Source organism: Pelodiscus sinensis, chromosome 1 (genome assembly GCF_049634645.1).
Source record: "Pelodiscus sinensis isolate JC-2024 chromosome 1, ASM4963464v1, whole genome shotgun sequence".
Taxonomy (NCBI): Eukaryota; Metazoa; Chordata; order Testudines; family Trionychidae; genus Pelodiscus; species Pelodiscus sinensis.
In genome coordinates, this window is record NC_134711.1 from 60944588 (window position 1) to 60969554 (window position 24967).

The following is a 24967-nucleotide window of genomic DNA, read 5'->3' on the forward strand; positions in this document are numbered from 1 at the left end:
AATTGTTCTGAACAACCCTTCTGCTTCATAAGAGGCTATAATAGCAGGTTATAATGGTTACAATGGATGATGGAAATCACAGGTCATCTGGAAAGACTAATTTGTTGTAATTCAAGGAATACCACCACTCCATAATTGATTATTTCCTGCCTTCTTAACAAGGAAGAGAAAAAATTGTGACGGTCAAGGCAGTGAAGATTCTCCTTCATATCAGAATCTGCTTTTTGTACAAATCCTATGTAAACACATAAGATGCCACCTGGAATTCTTTGCTGATCTAGGAGGCAGAAGATCAAAAGGAGTCATTCAAAGCTGGATCTCTTATCAGTGAACTGAATTCCTAGAGGGACTGGCTCCGTAGGAAGTCTGTCACTGACAAATTGGAGCTACATCAGCAGATGTTCAGTAGCATGTTATCCAGATGGATCCTTCCTCAAGTTCCTTTTCCTTTGAACCATCACATGCAACTTTTGTTCTGTTCTACATTGTGGAGAAAAAAGCCTGACAGGTAGATGAGTTCTTATCACTTTTCTCATGGAGAAGCAGTCTATGTAGTTCATTCCTCCCTTCCCTCCTGTAAAGGGATTTTTGCCCATCATAAGTGTACCTTCTTGTTGCTGTGTCTAGGAAGTAGCTTTCATCCATTGCTGTCCCTCCAGGCTTCAAACTGCTTCCTCTTTGTGACTCAGTCCTCTAGCCAGGTCAGTATAGAATCCCCCCTTACAGAATAACAAATTGCATACCATCTTAGGCAGTCTTCTGTTCTAACAGAGGTCCTCTGCTACCTTGCCAGTGGCTTGTGGAGAACTCAGGCCCCCTTGCTACTCTGTGTTTTAGCCCCAGGATCCTTTGACTAGCAACCTAAGTCAGCTCAGTCTTAGACCTTTTTGTTTCCTTGGGCTCCTTTCTACCCTATTTCTGGGTTTATGATGAGAGGTCTGCACCATGTGGCTGTGTTGCCCCTCTCAGCTGGTTGTCAGATTCCCTAGTCTGGGACAGGAGCCCAAGGTTTACTCTCCCTCTGGATCTCTTCATTGTGCCTGGCCAGTTCCCTTCCTCTCTAGGTAATGGCTGCAGAGCTCTTCGCCGCCGCCTCTTCTTGCTTTCTCTTCCTGGTTGTATACTGCTGTCCTAGCTCTCCCCCCTCACTAGGCTTCATCTGCAGTCATTGCTTATCAAGCTTTGATTTTCTAGTTAAAGGTAACATAATAAAGTGTACTTAGTAGAAACAGTGGTTAAGATTTTCAGAAGTGACTAATGATTTGGGGTGTCAATTTGAGACATGCTGCGTTCCAGAAAGTGTTGTGCGCCTTACAAAATCAGGGTCTTTCAAGGTGTCTTCAGGTGGGAGCATAAAATCACTAGTTAGTTGTGTAAATATTTGCCTGTAACTTTTTCTCTGATGTCTTGGTGACTTTAATGCACATATTCATTTTTTGCTCTCTTCACATCTTTCTGTGAAGTGTATTTCCATCTTTCTTTCCATGTAATTTCTTTGGCACCGGAAGAATACCTCTCCCATTTACACAACAGGTATATAATGTTCAGGAAAGCCCTACAGGGACTTCCCCTGCTTAAGGTGATTTGCTCCTGACTGCATTATACTAAAGGGCTGTGTATACACTGCACCCCTTTTCCGGAAAAGGGATGCAGATTAGACCAGTCAGAATTGCAAATCCGCGGGGGATTTAAATATCCCCCAAGGCATTTGCATTTACATGGCTGCCACTTTTTTCCGGCTTGGGGATAAGCCGGAGAAAAGCGCTTGTCTAGACGCGATTCTCCGGAAAATAAGCCCTTTTCCAGAGGATTTCTTATTCCTACTTGAAAGTAGGATTTGCAATTCCGACTGGTCTAATCTGCATCCCTTTTCCAGAAAAGGGGTGCCGAGTAGACACAGCCAAGGAGACTGAAAATCTGCTCCCTGGCACCTTTAGCTTCTACTCCAGTAATGACAGTAAGACTTGGGCTAGTCACAGGCCTGACTCATCATATGCTGTTTAAAAATTAAAGCTTTCTATACAGTATGTGCTGCTGTGCTGACAAGTACAGTTCTCTGGAAATTTGAAAACTAAAAATGTAATCCTTATAGCCTTCACAACTGCAACATTTAACAACTTTACATGTAGCATGAGTAGGGCCTTAGCAAATTCACATCCATGAAAAATGCATTACAGACCATGAAATCTGGTTTCCCATCGTGAAATCTGGTCTTTCATGTGCTTTTACCCTATTCTATACAGATTTCACAGGGGAGACCATGTTTCTCAAACTGGGGGCCCTAACCCAAAAGGGAGTTGCAGAAGGGTCACAAGGTTATTTTAGGAGGGGGGTCACAGTATTACCAGTCTCACTTCTGCGCTTCCTTCAGAGTTGGGTGGCTGGAGTGTGGCAGCAACTGTAAAGGCAGTGCCTCTCGCCTTCCCGTAGCAGTAATGATAGCAATACTGTATTATGCTACTCTGACTTCTGCATTCAGGTCTGGGTGGCTGGAGAGTGGTAGCTGCTGACTGAGGCCCCAGCTCTGCAGACAGTAGCACAGAGGTAAGGGTAGCAATACCATACCATTGCCATCCTTGCTTCTGTGTTGCTGCTGATGGTGGCTCTGCCTTCAGAGCTAGGCTCCCAGCCAGCAGTCCTTGCTTTCCAGCTGCCCAGCTCTGAAGGCAGCACTGCTGCTAACAGCAACATAGAAGTATGGGTTGCCAGTACCACAACCGTCCCTAGAATAACCTTGCGGACCCCCCCCCCTTCATTTTGGGTCAGAACCCCTATAATTATAACACTGTCAAATCATGAAATTTGTTATTTTAAAAATCCTATGACTGAAACTGACCAGAATGGACTGTGAATTGGGTAGGGCCCTAAGTGTGCATAATACAGCACTGCAGATTCTTTTCCACTCCATACTGTCCACCGTGTTCAGACAATAATACTCTCCCTACCAAAAATACCTGCTCTCCCTGCTCTGCTACTACTAGACTATGGCAGTGATTCCTAGAATCTCATATGTGTTCATGAATTCCTGACATGTGCTAACACAGAGTGAACACTCCCTCAGTGCAGTGAACCATAGACGACTTCCTGTGATCTGCTGGGTTTTTTAAAATGGTAGTTTTCTTTGCAGTAATCCAAAGGCTTTAAGTCAGCAATATAGAGGATGTTTTGTATGATTGTCCTGTTCGCTTTTGAAATGTATAATTGGATCAGAAGAAAAATGTGTGTTGTGATACAGGCAGATTGAATGCTGTGAAACTGCAGATGAATTCTACAGTACTATGGGTAAACTGACGCAGGAGATGCTGGAAGACCATCTGATAGACAGCAATGAGCTCATGCAGGTTAGTAAGCAGTGGTTAATGGTATAATTCGTGTTATTTATTTGTATTGTAAAAAATCTTCAGTTTTCTGTGTGTGAAGGATGAGATTTTTGTTAAAATGTTGTTTCAAGAAACTTTAAGACAACAACCTCCTGTCAACTAACCTATCAATGGAGCAGATACATTATCAGCGGTCAAAGCTAAAATACCCCACAATAGATAAAAAATAAAATCTTTGTTTATAAGAACAATTAGTCCTTCTTTTGACAAGGAGTTGCCAATCAATTGCTTTTGTGTTACACTCAATGAGATTTTGAGCTATATAATGCGATGTCTCATTTCTAATTTTTTGCCTTAAATTATATTTATTATCATGGGATCTTCATATTCAGTACATTTTATGGGTGACTAACTAGCTCATCAACTGTGTAAAAAAAAAACCAACTCCTTTGTTTAAAAGAAATAAAATCCACTGAACTGTTAGTTGCAAATTATAAACAAAATGTGTTTGCTTGTTCTGGTTGCCTTCTTAAATCCCAAATCATTGAATAATAATGAAAAAGGCCTTCACTATTGCAGATGGAGTTTTCTACCGGCAGTTAAAGTGCTAAATTACAGACACATTTTTTTCTTGCTCTGCAGTTGCACCCATTCAACAGATTAAGTATTTGTGTGCATCCATAATTCTGAGAGCTAGGGGTTTGATTCTGTGCTCATTCAGCTCAGTGGCAAAGCTCCCATTGACTTTCATGGTACTGATTTAGGGCCCCAGTGACTAAATGGGTGCTGTTATGGGACTGAATAACAGTCTCCAATACTACGGCTATGTTGAGGCTTAAATAAAATGTTCTGGTTTAAATATCTTTAATTAGATTATCTCAAAATAAGAAACCTATGGTAGGTTTTTGTCACTCTCTAACCTGTGCACTTATTCTGAGAGTTCTTACTGACTAATCAGTAGAACTGCCTTCCAAACTCCAATTTAGTGTTAAAGCAGAGAATCACTGAAACAATATGTAATCTTGGACAATTTGACATTCTTTTTTCCTTGTGAAAGAGTGTTATGGATGAGAGGTGGTTAGTAATTTGGCTTTAGTTTCCTTTTTAAAAAGTGACAATTTACTATCTGAATTGCCCACTTACATTTCTAAATTGATTTTTATAGTTGTTCTCAGCAAAAATCAAATACCGAAGAGGAAATGATGAATGCCAATTCAAGCTGTTGCCATTTCTGTATTAGTTATCTCAATTCCTGGCTTGATGGGTAGTAGAAAATCGAGATGTGGCATGTGTCGTAAAAATAACATTGGTGGACCTGAAGTGGGTAAAGGGTTTCACAACAACAGATTTTTGTTTTCCTTTCTGTTTGTGCATAATCATAGAATATTAGAACTGGAAGGGATCTTGAGAGATCATCAAGTCCAGTCCCCTGCCCTCATGGCAGGACCAAATACCATCTAGATAATTCCTGATAGCTGTTTATCTAACCTGCTCTTAAATATCTCCAATGATGGAGATTCCACAGCCTCTCTAGGCACCTTATTTCAATGTTTAACCACCCTGAAAGTTAGGAATTTTTTCCTGATGTCCAACCCAAACCTTCCTTTCTGCAATTTAATCACATTGCCTCTTGTCCTGTCATCAGAAGCCAAAGAGAACAACTTTTCTCCCTCATCCTTGTAACACCCTTTTAGGTACAGTAAACTTCTGATAATCCGGCACCTTTAGGACCCAGAGGGTGCTGGATTATCAGATATGCCAGAGTACTGGAAGGGGGGCTATCAGGGGTCTGGAGTGGGGTGTGGGGTCGGCGGGGAACTGCACAGTGTGGGTGAGGGCGGCGGCGTGGGACCAACCCGGCAGAACCCAAGTTGCTCTGCCCCACGGCTTCGCCAATCCGCCGCTGGTCAGTTTCAGCAGCAGCGGTCTTGGGGAAGCCGGGGGCAGAGCAGCCGGGGTGCTATCAGGTTGGTCCTGCAGTACCGCCCCTCACCTAAGCGGCGCTGTAGGACCAACCCGGCAGCACCCCAGCTGCTCTGCCACCGGCTTCCCCAAGTCATCTGCTGGTCAGTTTCAGCAGCGGCGGACTTGGGGAAGCTGGGGGCAGAGCAGCTCCAATTGCCCGGCTGGCCAGAGCACTTCCGGGTTCCAGTTGGTGCCGGACTATTGGGAGTGCTGGACCACTGGATGCCAGAGAATTGGAGTCTTACTGTACTTGAAAACTGCTATCATGTCCCCTCTTCAGTCTTCTCTTTTCTAAACTTAAATTCTTTCAATCTCCCCTCATAGATTATATTTTCTAGACCTTTAATCATTTTTGTTGCTCTTCTCTGGACCGTCATCAGTTTCTCCAAATCTTTCATGAAATGTAGTACCCAGAATTGGACACCGTACTCCAGTTGAGGCCTAATCAGCGCAGAGTAGAGTGGAAGAATGACTTCTCAAGTCTGACTCATAACACTCCTGTTAATGCATCCAAGAATCATGTTTGCTTTTTTTGCAGCTGTGTCACACTGTTCATTCATATTTAGCTTGTGTGCACTATGACCCCTAAATCCCTTTCTGAAGTACTCCTTCCTAGACAGTCACTTTTCATTCTGTATGTGTGAAGCTGATTGTTCCTTTTTAAATGGAGTACTTTGCATTTGTCCTTATTAATCTTCATCCTGATTACCTCAGACCATTTCTCCAGTTTGTCCAGATCATTTTGAATTATGACCCTATCCTCCAAAGCTCTTGCAACCCCTCCCAGCTTGGTATCATATGCAAACTTAATAAGTGTACTCTCTATGCCAATATCTAAATCGCTGATGAAAAAGTTGAATAGAACCAGTCCCAAAGCAGACCTCTGCGGAACCCCACGTGTTATGCCCTTCCAGCAGGACTGTGAACCACTGAGAACAGTTATCCTGTCAGTTATGCACCTACCTAGCCCCATCTAGGTTGTACTTCCCTAGTTTATTGATAAGGTCATGTGAGACCATATCAAATGCTTCACTGAAGTCTAAGTATACCACAGCCACCATTTCTCTCTAATCCACAAGGTTTGTTATCCTATCAAAGAAAGCTATCAGATTGGTTTCACGTGATTTGTTCATTAGAAATCCATATTTGTGATACCTATCACCTTATTATAATTAGAAGACAAATAACAGGTAAACTGCAGGCCCAAGAGAAGGGCAGGGAGGGAAGAATCTTTTAACTGTTGTAATTATTAATGGTACCTTCCCTTTATATTTATCTTAATTATTTCTTCTCACCTCAACCTAAGTGATAAATAGTCCAAAGTGTTTACCTGTTATGTACCTCTGATGATAACCTTTAGGACTGGCTAGTATTATAGCTGATATGGGGGGGGGTCCCACAAGGCTCTGATACTTTCCCTTCAGAAGTTTAAATAGAATGTTTAATTTTTCTGTGTTCTCTCTATTAAGAAAGTTTGCTTGGTCTTATGTCTTAATGTCCTTCCTGAACTAATTTTTCACTAAACAGAACAAAAAAATTGAAAACAAGTGTAAGTCAGTACATGGACACCTGTAAGGTACATATAATTATCAGGGGTGCCGAAGCATCAGCAATGGGCCCTTCCCACAACAGCTATGAGTAAGAGCAGTGCTGGCTGCCTCACTGCTTGCTCCGGTTTGACCCTGTGGCTCTTCTGTCACAACAGGGGGCCCACGGAACCAAAACTGAGTGAGTGCTGGTGTGACGAGATACAGGGGGTTGCAGCACCACTCACATTTGCCCCAGGGTTCTTCCATCAGGACAGGTTTGGGACTTACAGTACCAAAACTGAGTGGCACTGCAGCTTGGTTGCAAGGGGGTTGTGGTGTTGCTCAGGTTTGGACAGAGGTCTGCAGGGCCAAATCTGAATGGGCAGTAGAGTGACCAGTGCTGCTCCTTCTTGACATTTGTTATGGGGTCAGTTCCTGCAGCCGGGGCTCTTGCCTTTGCCTCTGTGATCTGCCTAACTTGACCTGACTTCCAGCCTGACTCCACTTCCACTAGCTAATCTTTTGCAAGGTTTGCTGTGTGATAGCTTCAAGAAGTGTGGCATATGCCCACAAGGGAGAGCCAACCAGGAAAAAGGTGGTGGGAGTCTGGGTCATTCCCTGTGGAAAAAATATTTGCAAGCATTCCTGAACCACTTTATTCAAAGAACAGTTATTTTTACTAGAATCGGTGTGGTATATTGTTTTCAGCATCTACAGAGGAGTGAGCCAGAAATGTGTTGGAAGGGTGATGCTCTTATGTTCTTGAAAGTATTTTACCAAATCGGAAATACAGGGATCATTTATCTAACAAATGTTCAGGGTTTTGTTTTTTTATGGGGAGAGAAGGGAAGGGTTGGGCTATAGTAGTGTAATCCATTTGGTTTTTCCAATCATTTCAGTAGAGACAGCCTCTGGACCCACTATTCAAGTAACTCTCAATCTTTTCAGACTACTGTACTCATTTCAGGAGTCTGATTTGTTATGCATGCCCCCAAGTTTTACTTGAAAATGGAATCAGGGTCCCAGAGGCAAAAGTGTAGCCCCTGGTGCAGGAGCTGCTTACAAAGGACTTGCTTAGAAAATGCAACATAAAAATACAGCAGTGTCAGAGTACACAGTCCTTAAAAATTGCTCTCATTTTTACCATATATTTATAAAATAAATCAATTGTAATATGAATATTGTACTCACATTTCAGTGTATAGTATATAGCGCAGTATAAACAAGTCATTGTATGAATTTTTTGTTTGTACTGGCTTCATTAGTGCACTTCACTAGGTAAATATGATTCTAGATGAGTTGATATACTCCCTGGAAGACCTTTGCATACTCCCAGGGACATGCATACTGTTAGTTGAGAACTACTGCACTATTCCACCTGTTCTCATGTGCTCATATTCTGCGTACACTCCTTTTTTAAAATATTTCTCTTGCATGGAGATTATGTATACACACAGGGCTCAGTACATAAGCAAGCCTTTGAAAATTTGACTCTTCAGTTATGAGGTTTTAGTCTGGTACCGGAAGGAGCCAGGCTGGAGGAGCAAACAAGTCCCAGAGTTAACTCATTTTTCAGATTAAACAATTTAAGAAAGTAAGCATTGGTTCCACGTGTTTTAAATAATAGACAAAAAAAGCATTTTTAGGACTAGAAGCTAAACAAATACAATATTAAGGCATGTAATTTCATTGGTCTGCAAATAAACACCTTAGTTCTGAGATTTGGCACAATGCTGTATGCCAAGTGTCTGCAACAATTTGTGTTAGCTTAGTAAGTTATGTCTTAGGGGATGTCTACACAACACAGTTTTTTTTCGGAAAAATGGCCATTTTTCCAAAAAAACTTGAATTATGTCCAAACTGTAATCATGTTCTTTCAAAAGAAAATCGAAAGAACAGAGGGGGTTTTCTGGCATTGGTAATCCTCTTTCTACAAGGTAGAAGCCTTTTTCTGAAAGAGCTATTTCAGAAAAAGGCATGTGTGGATGGGGAAGAGAGAGTTATTTCGGAAGAAGAGGAAAGAGGAAAAAGCACAGGTGACCTGGTGGCCACTCTGTCAATTGTAATCACAGTTTAAATGCAAGATAGCGTCTATTCAGTGTGGATGCTATCTTTTTAAAAAAAACAGATCACTTTTTTGATGCGCTTTGGCAGTGTGGATGCGCTCTTTCAGAAGAAGTTTTTTTGGAAGATCCCTTCCGGAAAAGCTTCTTCCTAAAGAAGCCTGAAGTCTAGACGTAGCCTTGATGCCTTTATAACAACACTTGCTTCTTGAAAGTAGTGACATTCATACAGGAGCGGCCTGAGGCTGGCTGAGGCAGCTGGTGCCCCAGGCGGGTGGCGCATTTGGCGCTCCCGCCCCGCACGGCCGTCAAGGGCCGTGACGTCATCATTGGGCGCCTGGGCCAGCGGCGCTCTATGCAACTGCCTAGTTCGCCTAGGCTCACGGGCCGCCCCTGCATTCATATAAATGTCTGGGGTATTTTTTAAGTGTGTTATTCAGGAAGGAAATGGGGAGATAATAGAAAAAGGGGAGAGAGGGATTAGTGAGTGTATATCATGGGCGTAATATAAAACTTTGGCAACTAGGAGCAAATGGAGATGAACAGAACTGTTTTACATAAAGAATAACAAACATATAGAATAAGTTATTTAGGCTGCTGAAGAACTGAAATGAATTCCTTACAAACCTAGAGTTCTTTCTCCGTGGGGAAGGAATTAAGGGATATGATAAAGCAAAAAGGTGGGTTGGTGATCAAAAAAAAATGGGTAGATATGTTGGGCTGAAGTGGTTTTCCCCATTACTCCTCAACCAAAACATTTCCATTCTGGTAGATTTGTGCAATATCACTGTTTGAAGCACAGAAAACATTTCTCCTTCTCAATTGCAGGAAGGTTCTGTAGTTTCATCTAGGGGGGAAGTTTCATTTCACGCTGTGGGATTTTGAGGGGCATTCTTCTGATCTGGGGTATATGCACATACCTCAAGATATAAAAGTCTCTTAATGCCAAAACCCATTAAACTGCACAATTTGTCCTCTTTTTCTAACCCAGCCATGAATGTTCCAACTCCTGCTTCTAATTGCTTGCATCCCTGCATCTGAGGAAACATATTTTTTCTCTTCTGTCAGGAAGACTTGGCATTCAATCAATATTTGTGTCATTCTTTGTGCATTAAGCACAGAGCCATGAACAGATTATTTAGAACCATTTTCAGAATTTACATTTATCTTAATGAAGACCATTTTGCCTTCAGATTAAAATGTCACTGGAAAAACATACAAACCAAGAGTTTCTCCCAATGCTAATAAGAAATTTCAAAATTCCTGGCTTTGAGAAGCCACTTAATTTCAAAATGAGTAAAAGTCATTCTTTTAAAAATGTTTTGAAACAATGTTTTGTTGAGAGTCTTTTATTCTTAATACAAGTTTTTAATGGAGTCTGGAAGTGCTGAGTATTTGTGCACATAAAAATAGAAAATCTTTATCAGATGCTGAATTAAATAGTTACAAGCTAAGCAATAGCATTGCAAAGGATGATGTATTGATGCTGTGATTGAATGTATTTCTGTGTTCACACCCTCCACACTTGTAATAATCTTTGTACAAAATATGCCTTGTGAGGTATTATTTAAAAACTTATGACTCACTGGTCAATAATATCATCGTGGAATGTATGTAGCAATATTAAATGTAAAGTTTGAATTCAGTAGCACATGGTCAAATTCAGGTAGCCCTGACTAAGCAAATGTTGTTTAAACAGGTTTATCTTGAACAAAGGAATGTATGTTTACCTCAGTTTGCATACAAGTAGAAAACAGGATCCTCGGGCCAGCAAGAGGATGCAAACTAGTTTCTGAAGGACAACTAAGGATAACACCTGTAGCTGGTTATCATCAAAGTTGATTGGCAATACCGTGAAATGTGATAAACTTAATAGGCTAGACTTGGTTCAAGGTAAAATGCTTACCACATATTCCCAGGAACACTACTGACCAAATTCTCATATCAGGACCTTCCCCTAACCCTACTTCCCAAGTCAAAGGGCTGGTTCCTTTGTCTTAGATGAAATAGAGCAGCGGTTCCCAACGTTTTCCAGATGGGGACCCATTTTGATAATTCAGGAAGACTTGGTGACCTGTGGCAATTCAAAAATGGGGAGAAGGGAGGGCAGAGCCACCTGGAAAGACACTTGGCAACCCTTTTGAAATGTAATGGCCACCCATATTTGGGTCCCGATCCATAGGTTGGGAAACCCTGAAATAGAGGGAGAGATAGAAAGAGAGACCCTGGGGTGTCTTTGCCTTTCACTTTTATAACTCAATCACCCTTTGAAATGCATTGTCCTGAGGATTACCCTGAGATCAGTGGGTTTTGTCCTATGCTCCAATGACCCCTTGGGGTGCATGTCTGAGGAGGCTGTGAAAGGTTGTCATTACCACAGAACAACAGTTTTCCATCTGAGGTCTTCAGATTATATTCAAGATTTCCAAAGGGGTTCATACCTCTATTTGAATTTTTTTAGCAGTCCGCAAATGCATGAAGGTTGAAAAACACTGCCCTAAAGTTCCTTCCTGTTGTCAGAATAAAGACAATGTCTTCTGGTGAAAGAGGTTCCATGTGGTTGCTTGCTAAAATGCATATTTATTTGTTTCTGTCCCTCTTCATTGCCAAAGAATGGCTGCTTGACAAGTGATTGCCCATCAGCTTGGATGACATTTAACTGGAGGTGTCAGCTTGTCCTCTGTCTTTGAGGCAATGGATTCACTCACTCCCCAAACTTATCACTCCCCAAACATTGAGTCATAATTTCATAACTCTTAATAGGCTTTTTATTCATGCATTTCACCATGAGATAGTTGACCAGTGTGGTGGTAGTTTTCAAATGATATGTCATAAGGCATATTTTCTACAAAGATTATTACAATAGTGCAAAGGGTATGAATAAAGAGGTGCATTTGGTCACATTGTATTATCTTTCTTTCTCTTGTAAGCATTACTGACTTTGTAGTTAAATACAATTTTTATTTTTTAATCTAACCTAATCCATTATTATATTTAAACTGATACTTCGGTATCTCCATTCAAAGTAGCTGGTGGTTGGAGAGTAAAAGGGCAATGAACCTCTAATATTTAAACTGTTTAACAGTGAAGAACACACATTTTGGGGGAAATTTGGAACTAGGAGTATGTTGGGGTCACCCTGAAGGTAGTAACCAAGGCTGGTGGAAATCAGAGTGTGACTTATGTGTTGTTGACAGACTGCTGGGGTCATTGTTGCTAGACCAGGACTACAGCTATACACCGACACTATAACGGGGATGTTAACTGGTAACCAGATAAATGGTTACCTGGTAAGCATCACCCTTACCTGGCCATGGCAGCTCCTATAGGGAGTGCGGTGGGGAGCAGCCTGTGGCAGGGGCCATTCTAGCCTGACCCCAAGAGATGGGGGTCACTCCAGCCCCACTGGAGTGGCCCCCTCGCTCACCCGCCTTTAATTAGTTAAACTGGATTTTACATCCCTACAGACATTCAGGGTGTGACTTACATGCTGTTTGCCTCTTTGTGAGTGGGGAGCTACAAGAACAAAGCATTCTGAGCTGCCCAAGGTGGTAGGGCATGTGGTGACAACTCAGTGTACCCCAAAATGTGACATGCTGCCACACAAGAACTCTTGCACAAGAACACGTCCACACTGCCATGTGCTTTTGCACAAGAGCTCCCATGGCAGTGTGGACGCTCTCTTGCGTAAGAAAGCTCTGATGGCCATTTTAGCCATAGGGCTTTTTTGCGCAAGAAACCCCTGTTGAGCATCCACACTGCTCTCCTGCGCTAGAGGGCTTATACTAGTTAGAAAAGAGCATTGCTCTTGCGCAAGAATCCCTCTTTTACCACGCTTTACTGTAAATCTTCTTGTACAAGAGCGGGCGAGCACTGTGGACGCTCTGCGGAAGAACGGCCATTCTTGTGCAAGAACTTGCCAATGTAGACATAGCCAATGTGTCTGTCACAAATAATTAATCAGAAAATGATTAAAAGTGAAAGACTTAAAATTTGGTGAACTTGTCATTGTTTTGTTTACTTGCATTTATCTCCACTGGGGCAACAAAATCAATGAAATCCATTTAATGTTTATTTATAATCTCAGGGTACCTCCTGCTGGTCACTTTGGGAACTAGCGCTTCAGCACTGGGGCTGGTGTCCCTTTCAGCTGGTGTCACGCCTTCTGATACCTTCCTAGGTCAGGTCCCCTGCACTCTAGAGTCCTCCCCTCCCAGGGAATCTCCAGTCCCCCTATACCAACCTTGCCTCAGTGACCTACTGCCAGTTGTCATCTAGCCCCTTGCCTCAGGGGCAAATTGCAGTCTGAAATGGCGACTCATCACTGGCAAGAGGGTGTGGACGTGCTCCCTTGCCTACTCTGGCTGCTCCCCTGCAGCCTTAGTACACTTAGGTCTTGCCTCAGACTCTGAGGCCTGGGAGTGAGGTCAGGCCAGGGCTCCCCAGCTCTGCCTGCTTTTCCCTAGCCCTGCTCTATCTACAGCCCTAGTATTCTCAGACCTAGTCTCTGGCCCTGGAGCTGAGAATGAGGTCATTTAACTCATTATCAATATTCTCCCTGGCATCCGGAATGGCACTATTATGACAGACAACATACCAGATGGTTCCCCTATCACTACGGGGCACCATGTCATACCTCCACTGCCCCCCTACACCTGCACAGAGGTCTGTGACCTCTATATGTTCAGACTGATTGTATTCCCCATCTGAGGGCACGGACCTAGAGAAAGGGTAAATTGAGGATGAACCAACAGTCTAGCAATCAGACATACCACCCAATGATAACTCCTCCTCCGCTCCTGATGAAGCAGTAATCCTGAATGATCCAGCACCTAGTTATGACCTTAAACAGTTCCAGGCACTATTTAAGAGAGTAGCTATCAGTCAGGAGGTAGTCTTATCAGAGGTGCAGGAAAAACACCACAAGCTCTTAAAGAACCTGCAGCTCTCTGCAAAATCCAAAATTGTCCTGCCTCTATACGAAGCTATTCTTGAAGCAGCAGACAAAGTATGGCTAACCCCAGCAATGGCCCTCCAACCAACAAAAGAGCCAATAGAAAGTATTTTGTCCAAACAAAGGGCATGAAATTCCTGTAGTTACACCCTCAGCCTAACTTTTTGATGATTGATGCTGCAAACCAAAGGCCCAAAAACCCGCAGCACAAGGCTCAGACACAGGACAAAGACCACAAACACCTCCATGTCTTCGGGAGGAAGATGTACTCCTCCTCAACTCTGCAGTTTCACATAGCCAACTATACAGCGTTGCTTGTAAATCATGATTTCGACAATTACGCAAAACTAACAGAGCTTATGTACAATATTGTAGAGGACAAAAGACCTATCCTTAAGGCAATCATTGAAGAGGGATACACTGTATCCCGGACAGTGCTACAAATGGCCCTTGATGCTGCAGATACTGCAGCTAGGTCTACTGTGACGTCTGTGGTAATGAGACGTGCATCTTGGCTGCAAGCAGCAGGAGTCTCTAAGGACCTCCAGGCCAAAGTAGACCTGCCATTTGATAAGACCAAATTATTTGCCACAGGTACTGACGAGGCCTTGTACTCTAGCAAAGATTCGCACACTACTTTGCACACATTGGGGAGGTACACTCCACCCTACTGGAGGAAGTGCTACACACCTTACCAGAGACACAGGCACACAGCCTTTACTAGACAACAGCAGTACTGGCCTTTTGAACAGAATCGCTTCCGACCTCGAAACCACTGTAGAAGAGCCCCTAACAACCGCTCTTCCACGACTCATGCCTCTAGGCAGCAACTTTGAGAATTTGGTCGAGGGTCTGGCCAACCTCCCTTCCGCTCCAGTACTTGGCGAGTCCAACATATTTCACCACCGCTTGCGCCCTTATTACAATCAGTGGGCAGCAATCACTACAGATGGGTGGGTACTAGAAATCATCAGCTGTGACTATTATATCCCCTTCAAAGCAGTCCCCCCAACCTTCCCACCCTCTCCCTCTTTCTTCAGGGACCCCTCTCATGACACACCACTCCGCCAAGAGGTGCAACATCTCCTCAATATAGGAACCATAGAACGAGTCCCAAAAAGATTTGAAGGGAGAGGTTTTTATTCAAACTACTTTCTCACTGAGAAGAGGTCATGGGGTTGGATGCCCATCTTGGACCTTCAGCAATTAAATGAGTACCTCTGCAAGCAGCGATTCAGAATGATCATTCTTGCCATTATAATTCCAGCACTGGACAGAGTGGACTGGTTTGCAGTCCTCGACCCTCAAGATGCATATTTTCACATCACAATACATGCCCCACACAGGCGCTTCCTATGATTTGTGGTAGCCTCACATTATTTCCAGTAGAAAGTCCTCCCATTTGGACTCTCCTCTGCCCCCAGAGTCTTTTCCAAGACCCTCACAGTGGCAGCAACACATCTCAGATGCAACGGCATTACAATATTCCCCTATCTGGATGACTGCCTTTTCAAGAGTCCGTCACAACATGCCACGAGAAGCACGATCAGGTTTACAAAGGCCTTTCTTCAGTCACTAGGCTTCATTATCAATTAGTAGAGATCCAAACTATGCTCTGTGCAATCCCTAGAGTTCATAGGTGCTCACATAGACTCATGCTGTTATGGAATCTATCTTCCCAATCACCGTTTCAACAATATAGAAAGCCTCATCACTATCGTTACCACTAGCCCAACCATACCCATCCTAACTTGCTCAAGCTTATGGGACACGTGGCAGCCACCACATACGTAGTTCCATACACTTCCGATGTTTTCAGCACTGGATTTCTTCATAGCACACACCAGCCAGTCGCCAGGTCCACAGCCATGTATCACCTCCTCCACGGGTCCTTACTTCCCTCCAATGGTGGACCCAGTGGACACAGAACTTATGTAAAGGGGTGCCTTTCCACCAAAAGCAGCCATCCAAACAGATTACTATGGACGCCTCACTGATGAGGTGGGGTGCACACTTCCAACAACAGATTGTGCAAGGGAATGGGTCCAAAAACGAGTCCAAACTCCACATAAACTTGCTCGAGCTTCGAGCAGTTCACAGCGTGTGCAAGCACTTCCTCCCACACATCCAGGGCTCTTCAGAGCGTATCCGCACCAACAAGATGACTACTATGTTCTACACCAATTGCCAAGACGGTATGAGATCCCAGTCGTTATTTGAAGAGGCAATCAAGCTGTGGAATTGGTTATCCACCACAACATAACTATTATGGCAGCATACTTACCTGGGAATAAGAATATTATGGCAGACACCCTCAGCTGCAACTTCCTCAAAGAGCACGAGTGGGAGCTGCAAGATCACATCATCCATGAGCTCTTTTAACGTTGGGGTGTACTGCAGATAGACCTCTTTGTGACCAGACAGAAGTCCAAATGTCCCCAGTACTGTTCAGGAGCGGGCGTAGGATATGGCTACCTGGGAGATGCAATGCTCCTTTCTTGGGGGACCCATTTACTATACACCTTTCCTCCCATCCTCCTCATTCCCAGAGTCCTCCGAAAGATACAGGAAGATGGGGCCCAAGTGATTCAATAGCCCCAGCGTGGTCTCAACAGACATGATTCCCATGTCTTTATCAACTGTTTTTACGACCTCCCTGCCCGCTTCTGAACCACCCGGACCTTCTCTCTCAGAACAAGGGCTCAATACTACATCCCCAACCATGAACGCTATGCTTGATGGCTTGGTACCTATCTGGTTCTTAGAAGCGGAGCAGCAGTGTTCCCAGCAAGTGAGAAACATACTGCTGCACAGCAGGAGGCAAACAACACGCAAGCCTTACCTGTACAGATGGCATCACTTTAAACAGTGGTGCACACACAAAAAAATCCAAACCTCTGGGGCGCTACTGGAATATATTATGCACCTGAAACAACAAAATTTACCATTCTCATCACTCCAAGTGCACATAGTGGCCATTACGGCCTTCCATCCCCCCATTGATAGGTTCTCCATATTTTCCTATCCCATCTGTAAGAGATTCTGGAAGGGTCTACAAAACCTTCATCCACAGTGTACACCCATACCTCCCACGTGGGACTTAGGATTGGTTCTCCACACACTCACAAACCCACCTTTTGAACCAATGGCAACTTTATCACTTACCTTCCTCACCATGAAGATGCTATTCCTCTTTGGAATCACGTCCACAGGGTGGATTAGCAAACTTGTAGTGCTCGTGACTTTGCCTCCATACATGATCTTTCACAAGCACAAGATTATTCTGTGGCCTCATCCATCCTTTTTACCCAAAGTTAGGTCGGAATTCCATATCAATGAACCAATAGTCCTTCCCACCCTCTATCCAAAATGGCACTGCTCCTGAGAAGAGACTTCATTACACATTCTGAATGTTAGAAGGGCAATTGCCTTCTATCTTGATAGGACTCAGTCCTTTCGATTATCCCAGAGATTGCTGATATCCCTGGCTGAAAGGTTCAAGGGACTACCACTGTCTTCTCAGCGCTGATAACATCATGCATTACTTCCTGTTAATCGCTCTAGAACAGGTCATTACCGATGACTCCAGGGGCCCATTCTACCAGAGCAATAACGACATCAGCGGCTTTCCTAAAGGGGGTCTCACTCCAGGAAATACTCAGAGCAGCAACATGGTTGTCAAATTACACATTCATAAAGCACTATGCTATTCTACCATGCTCCACAACAGATACTGCAGTAGCCACGATGGTCCTCTCCACAATTTGTAGCAATTAATCGAAGCCCACTGTCCATCTCATGGGCACTGCTACATAGTTGCCAACAGTGGAGCACCCACAGGGACATCAGTTGAAGAAGAAAGAGAAGTTACTTACTTCATGCAGTAACAATTGTTCTTTGAGATGTGTGTGTCTCCGTGGGTGCTCCACGACTTGACCTCATCCCTACTTCTTCGGGCAATAATAGCAGCCCATGAGGGCGTCAAAGAAGAAACAGAGGGAAAAGCCAGCTGTGCACGCTACTTCAGAGGCAGGAATGCTGCTCTCCGCTTGCACACGCGCAGCCTGCCTGATGATTGTTTGAAAGTCTCTGATCCATAGCGCTGGGATGAGCCCAACACCAACAATGGAGCACCCATGGGGGGACACACCTCGAAGAACAATCGTTGCTGCAGGAAGTGAGTAACTTCTCTTTACATCATAAAATCAGAGCTTTTATGTTTCCTTTTGAACATGTGAATATGCAGTGTTTACTCTTACAGACCTATGAAATCTGTGCAGTGCTGTAGTTTTAGTGGGGCTATTGTTACCAGCACAATTGTAAAAGGTGCATTTTTTTTCTAGACAGTTTATTCCATGGCACAGTTTCCTTTTCCACAATTGGCAGAATTGAGGGAGAAATATACATACAACATTACTCCATTCCCTGCAACCGTAAAATCAACTTCACTTTCAGGGTAAGTCTGTAGTATATCCAGAAAAATCTAACCATCTGTACTCTAATATAGCCTCTATTAGTCTGCATTTGTCTCTATATTGATCTTATAAAACTACTGTAGCAGAAAGGCTAATTTAGTTGCTTTTCCCATTGCACATCTAAAATAGATGAAGACCTTTAGTAATGATTGGTTAGCATTGATGCACTGATGTGTCTAAGACCTGCTTTCTTTTCCATTGGTTTTCATTCAGCAGCAGACTAGGCAGAAATAGAGATAGTGATGAGGAGAATGACCTGGATGACGATGATTCGATTGCCAATGCAGTTGGCTGCCTTGGACCATTGAGTGGGCTCTTGGCACCAGAGCTAAAACAAATCAAAGGTAGGCACAATTTCAATTCATTCTGAACTATACAGATATATTGGTGTGAGCTTGATTCGCCTGCAGGTTAACTATGAAATGTATGGTTGGAATTGTATGCAGACACCATTAGGAATATTCTGTAACTTGCTGTACAGTCTTTGGATACTTGGCCTACTAAATTAAACCACTTGTGTGGTGTATAATAGGTGATGGTTCGGAATAAAAATTTTTGCCATGATTATTACCCAAAAATTTCCAACAGTCCTAAAACTAAGCTGAATAGAGCTGTTGGGAGCTTAGCATTTTTGAGAATCCCAAAGATAATTGAATAGGGCCTTATAAGCCTAACCCTAAAAAAGATTCTGGTTTTGGTTACCATGTGTTTATATAGCACCAGAATCCATGAGCGAGTTATGCAGGTCATCTCCACCCCATTCTTATATGACGTGTGCGATAACAGAAGTTCCCTTGGAGTTGTTGCACAGTGTGCCAGTCATGCCACTGAGCCCACCTGTCTGCCCTCTGGGATGCCCCACCACAACATCCTGCTAGGTTAGAAGTGCTGGTCTCCCTTAGCCAAGACACAGGCTATTACCCTAAGGTAACAGCCCCTCAGGAGAGCAACATAGACACTGAACCCACTCAGTTCTGGGAGGGCTCAGCTATAAGGCCATTTACAGCACATCTCCAAAGAGGATCTAAACCCCAAATAAATCCATCTTACTCTGTATAAAAATTTTAAACTAATAAGGTTAGCCCCCTTTACCAATGAAAGAGATATATCCACAGTGGTTGCTCTGTCCCCCTTCTCCCCCTCCGCCCCCCTCCCCGGTAGCAATTATTTACACTGGTCTTGATAATAAACAAAAGTTCTTCCATGCAGAAGAACAGCTCTTGGGCAAAAGCCTTTTGTGCAAAAACAGAACTTTATTAATTATGCAAATGAGGCACATGATATTCCATGTTTTGCTTCATTTGCATATTTTTTGTACAAAATGGGGGCAGTATAGACATAGCCTAAGGGTATGTCTACACTACGGGATAAGGTCAAATTAAGTTACACACACAACTTCAGCAACGTTAATTGTGTAGCTGAAGTTGAATTACCTTAACTCAACTTTTGGTGCAGTCCACACTGCAGGAAGTCGAAGGGAGAACATTCTCCCTTCGACATCCCTTACTCCTCGAGGAAGCAGGACTACCGGCATCAACCAGAGTGCCCCCCTCAGTTCAAAATAGCATGTCTTCACTAGACCCGCTAAGTCAAACTCTGAAAGATTGACAGCAGCAGCTTCAGTCTTCTCTGTAGTGTAGACACACCCTAAGAGAAATGGTAACAAAACATACTCCTCATTCTAGTTCTTATCTCGGATGCAATTTTTCATAGGTCAGAATTTATCCTTTTTCCTGGCCTGGGTCTGTCAGCTTCTTTTATATCCTCTTTAGGTGGGAGGGCAGTTTTAAAGACTAGCTGAAAATAAAAGCCTGACAAAAAGCCTGACAAAAGACTTCCCCAGGTCAGGAACACTTTGTTTAGTTTCCTCAGCCCCATGGGAAAATACCAGATTCAAGATGGATTCCAGTACCAGGTAGCATATAGTCAAATGCCATTCTAGGACCAATCACAGTATGGGCTTACAGCAGTGTGTCTCAAAGTGGACTGTGGCCCTGCCAAGTATGCTGCAGGTGGGCCCATGCCACTTTGTTTATCTAAACTGCCTGTAGCCACGGAGCCTGGCAGCTCCGACTGGCTGTGGTTTGCTGTTCCAGCCAAGGGCAGCTGTGGGAAGTGGAGTGGCCCAGACTTTCCTATATATAATAAAATGGCTATAGAATCTGATTTTTGTGAACTTTTTCTCTCAAAGATGCAATTTTCTGACGTTTTCTGTCATTTTCTTTCAATAGTTCTTAAGATGCACAGGAATGGTTACACGAAAAAGCTTCTTGGTATCCCTGATTGGCAGCCATTAACATTGTTCATTTTTATCATTGTAATATCAAGAATCTTTCTTGGATCGCACAGGCCTTTGCTTATAAGTGGAATGGTTACAGTTGTTCTGTCTGTTTCTTTACCAGCAACTATTTCTGTTGGATTTAATTTAAATATTCCTCCTGGTTGTGTTTGCCGAAATCTGTACGCTAGAGCTCTCCATTAGATATTGTTTTCTTTCTTTTCTTGGAGGACTTCAAGTCTGCAGCTGCTGCCTCAGACTGACACTTACTCAGAACGTTAAATCATTATTGCTAGGCCTAATCCAAACAAACATCCCATGAAATAAGTTATCCCTTTGACCCCAATGTGCCATTTTAGCGTCACATCAGAAACAGCTGAGAAAATAAGTTGCACTGCTCTTGTTGCTCTGCCCGTCTTTGATCATACAAACTCCCTAGCAGTCTGCCTCTCCCTCTTCACCCACACCTGCTGATTCTGCTGCTCCCTCTGATCACTATCAGATAGTCAGTCATTTGACCAAATGACTAGTTTGACTGAAACAGAGTTACATATCAGTTCATGCAATGGTAGTCTCAACTTCTAATAACTTTGTATTTGAGAAACTTTGTTTACTTCTTGGTGATGTGAAATACCCACTTTAGTTGACTGTGCTGTATGTTTTTATGCAAACAATAAATTCAGTTTTATATGTTGGTCTATTGCGAGGTTTAATAAATTATAACAAATTAAATATTTAGAGTTTTATATAAGAATATAGTTATAATAGCTGTTTTTATTTCACAGTGCAGTGAAAATAACATGAGTTGGGCATGTATTTTCCTCTTGTATTTCCTTGGTTAATTATTAAGTGAGCACAGAGAATTCTGACGTATTCTTCACCCTCACTTTTTCCCCCACTGTGTACAGACCAGAATGGAGAACAGAGTTTGGGCTCTAGTAACATTGCGGAACTAAGTCCAGGGGCAATAGACTCCAGTAGAAGTGAATACCATGCTGCTTTTAACAGTATGATGATGGAGCGTATGACCACTGACATTAACGCTTTGAAAAGGCAGTATTCCCGAATAAAGAAAAAGCAGCAACAGCAGGTTCACCAGGTGTATATTAGATCAGGTAATGTATCAGAACATGCTCTTTCTCTTTATAAGCCAACTTCACTATCTGAAAAGAGAGGCAAAAAATATTTTGTCTCTTTAAATAATCAATACGTAGAGAGAGAGGACAAAAGAGAATGAATGAACTTGCAATACATTAATGATATGGCAGAAGCAATTTCATTCAAGAAAACCATATATAAGATGATGTCTTTGTTTTTCTTTTATCAGGGTCTGAAGATGACGACCCTGGGATCTTGTTAGGTCCCAGGGACCAGCTGAATAATGGTATCTACAAATGTCTTTGCTCTCTGGGTATATCACATTGGTTTTACTGATGAAAGTGTTAAAATCTGTGGCATCCTTGGACTTGACAATACTTATACATTGTTAAAGAAACGAAAATAATATACTTTAGGAAGCAAGGAGTAGATCTTCAGCTGGTGTAAATTGCTATAGCTCCATTTAAATCAGTGTATTGAAGTCAAGGGAGCTGCACCTCAAATAGTCATTTGCATCTCCAAGACTGACAGTTCAGGTCCAATCCAGGATGGCAGTGAGTATGTGGGAAATGAGTTTGTTCCCAGACCATTTCCTCATGGAGAGAGATCCACCTGATAATGAATACCACAATTGGCACTGATTGGCAACTTTGATGGCAGCATCAGCAGAGAGGCTGAAGATTTTAATAGGTGTGGAGACGGAGCTCCCATCTCACTGCTTGAGGTGATCCCTCCAAGTCACAGCTGAAACATGTTGATGGGCCATTGTAGGAAAGTTTGTTTCATTAGTGCTATACAAAACAGGCATATGGAGGGTTTTAGTCTCCAGAACAGACAGTCCAGCATGTTTCATGACTGTAAAATTCAAGTGAAAGAGGGGAAAAAAAGATATTTTAAAATACTGACAATGCATCTACTGCAAACAGAAGTGCTGGCCAAACTGAAACAATGCAATAGTAAGATACTCATTTCCAATGATTGCCAAATACTTTCTGATTTTGCTAACCATGATTAATGGACTACTTTATATTTAACACACTAATTCTGAGTCTATCACTGTGGTAAAATGGGAAGTCCTGATAGAAATAAGCTAGTTTGTCCTGATTTCAGTTCAGCATGAACAGATGTCTGTTAAAAATAAATTGGTGAATTTTTTCAGCTCTCTACTCAAGGAGTGGCCTGTGTGACTGACCGAGTGTAGAGACTGTATTGCCTCTTGCTGTTGAAGGAGGAGCGTAAAAGACAGGGAACTCGCTAATGCCCAGGTTAATGTTAACCTTTCTACGATAGCAGGCATGTGTACTCAATAAGAATAAAAAGCCCTGTGCGGGGCTATGCTCCGCTCTAAAGAAATACAAAGCAAAATCATATTGGCAATACTTTTCACATTTCGGTGTCCCACCTCCTGTCGTGCTCCCTTCTGCAATTTGTAAAATGATATAACCAGTTTCTAGATAGCTGTTATTTTATCCGTAGTTACTGATTTAGGTATTAACAGTAAGAAAGCAGGTGGGACGAGGCAAAGCCTTTATTTACCATACTTTCTTGCTCTGTTTTTGACTACAGTATTAGAGGTATTCAGTTTCCACTAGGGTCAGTCCTACAAACCATCACCTAATCACAAGAAACAGCATGAAGACTGATTGGTGGGTGATCCCTGATGTAATGATTTGTTTTTGTTATTTAAAAATGTGTAACTTTTTTTAACCTTTTCTTTCAGACAAAGGGCCAGTTACCAGTCTTCTCCCCTCTCAGGTAAACCATTCTCCAGTCATAAACCACCTTCTTTTAGGAAAGAAGATGAGGACAACTAATAGAGCAGCCAAGAATGCGGTCATTCATATCCCAGGTCACGCAGGGGGCAAAATGTCACCCATTCCCTATGAGGATCTTAAAACAAAACTCAACTCTCCCTGGCGCACTCACATCCGAGTACATCGCAAGAACATAGCTAGAGCCAAAGGCCAACTGAGCTATGGGGATACCATAGGACTTATAGAAGAGCAGAGTGAAGGCTGCAAACCAAATAGCTGCAGTGCAAAGGAGGGCCCTCCAAGCATTTCTGATTTGGGGGAAAGAGAGGGAAGTGGCCTGGATAACAGGACTATTAGGAAAGCGGATGGACAGTCAGCTGAGCCTCTTCACAAGGACACTAATGCAAATATGTCAGTGGTTCAGATGAAATTAGAAGCATTGGAACTCACCCAAAATAACAAAACTGATGCTGAGCCAGTGTCTAATCAGCCGTGCCCAACACACTTGTCCGAATCATCTAGTTTGTCCAGTGACAGTGGAACATTGGCTAAATCTCCCCAAGCAAGCAATCCTAAATCACAAGTGTTTAGTCCTTTCCCCAGTGTCAAACCTCTTCGAAAATCAGCTGCAGCCCGAAATTTAGGTTTGTATGGCCCGACTGAAAGAACGCCAACGGTGCACTTTCCGCAGATGAGCAGAGGTTTCAACAAGTCCACCAATGGCAACAGTGGGACTAAAAAACGATGATGTACCTTCAGCACTTTATATTTCTGAAAAAAGGTATTGATTTTTTGTGTGTGTATGTGTGTCCAACAAAGTTTCTAAATAGTTTAATTCTTTAAATGAAGTAATGGAGCAAAAGTGATTAACAGATGTACAAATATGTATCCTTGAAAATTGTGCTCTTGTAACGTAAGGATAGATTAGGGAAAATGCACTGTGACATTGTAATGGTCCTGTAGTAAAATAAATATTGATTTGCCATGTGGAGTATGCCTCTACTTTTTAAATATAATCTGTAGGAGAAACTGTAGGGCTGCCTCCTTCCCCCCTTCCAAGGGTGCTCCATGACCCTCTCAGAGCTATCAAGATAACTTTTCTGTCTTATTCGCCTATACCTATCTACAAAGCATTCTGTATGACTATCTGCCTTGTGATTAAGTAGAACTGCCTTTAGATCTCAGTGTAGCTCCCTAACTAGCTAGAGGAGCTGCAATTAAACAACACAATATCAGGCAGGTATAGAAATCAAAAGCATGTCTTGCAGTGCTGAAAATTACCTCTAATATATGGGAGCAGCTGGCTGGGAATTCAAAAACTCTTCAGCAGCAGGTCTTGGCTACTGGTGTTACTGCTTTTCAGTTTGAAGTTGGTCAACTAAGCTAAAATAAGGAGAAAAACATGCCCTCTTTTCACAACATTACAGATTGCTACTAAAAAAGAACTGAAGAATCACTGTGTAGCATGATTAAGGATACATAGAGTTGTGGATTTATTGGTAAACCTCTTGACGACAGTGTGTTAAAAATA

The 24967-nt window shown here is 42.7% G+C and overlaps 1 protein-coding gene across 7 annotated transcripts in view; it reads left to right on the top strand.

The window, feature by feature from the left end:
• TBC1D30 (TBC1 domain family member 30) overlaps positions 1–24427 on the top strand; it is an 87646-nt gene extending 63219 nt beyond the window's left edge. For 2 of the 7 annotated variants that reach the window (XM_025188266.2, XM_006130201.4), the window contains 6 exons: positions 3236–3341; positions 18175–18287; positions 18523–18650; positions 21493–21699; positions 21912–21968; positions 23403–24427. In XM_025188266.2, coding sequence (XP_025044051.2) covers positions 3236–3341; positions 18175–18287; positions 18523–18650; positions 21493–21699; positions 21912–21968; positions 23403–24184 — 1393 coding nt within the window. In that variant the 3' untranslated portion in view covers positions 24185–24427. Of the gene's footprint in view, positions 1–3235; positions 3342–18174; positions 18288–18519; positions 18651–21492; positions 21700–21911; positions 21969–23402 lie in introns of all 7 variants that reach the window. The other 5 variants (XM_025188265.2, XM_006130200.4, XM_025188268.2 and 2 more) reach the window with 3 other exon arrangements.
• The last annotated feature ends 540 nt before the right edge of the window (positions 24428–24967 follow it).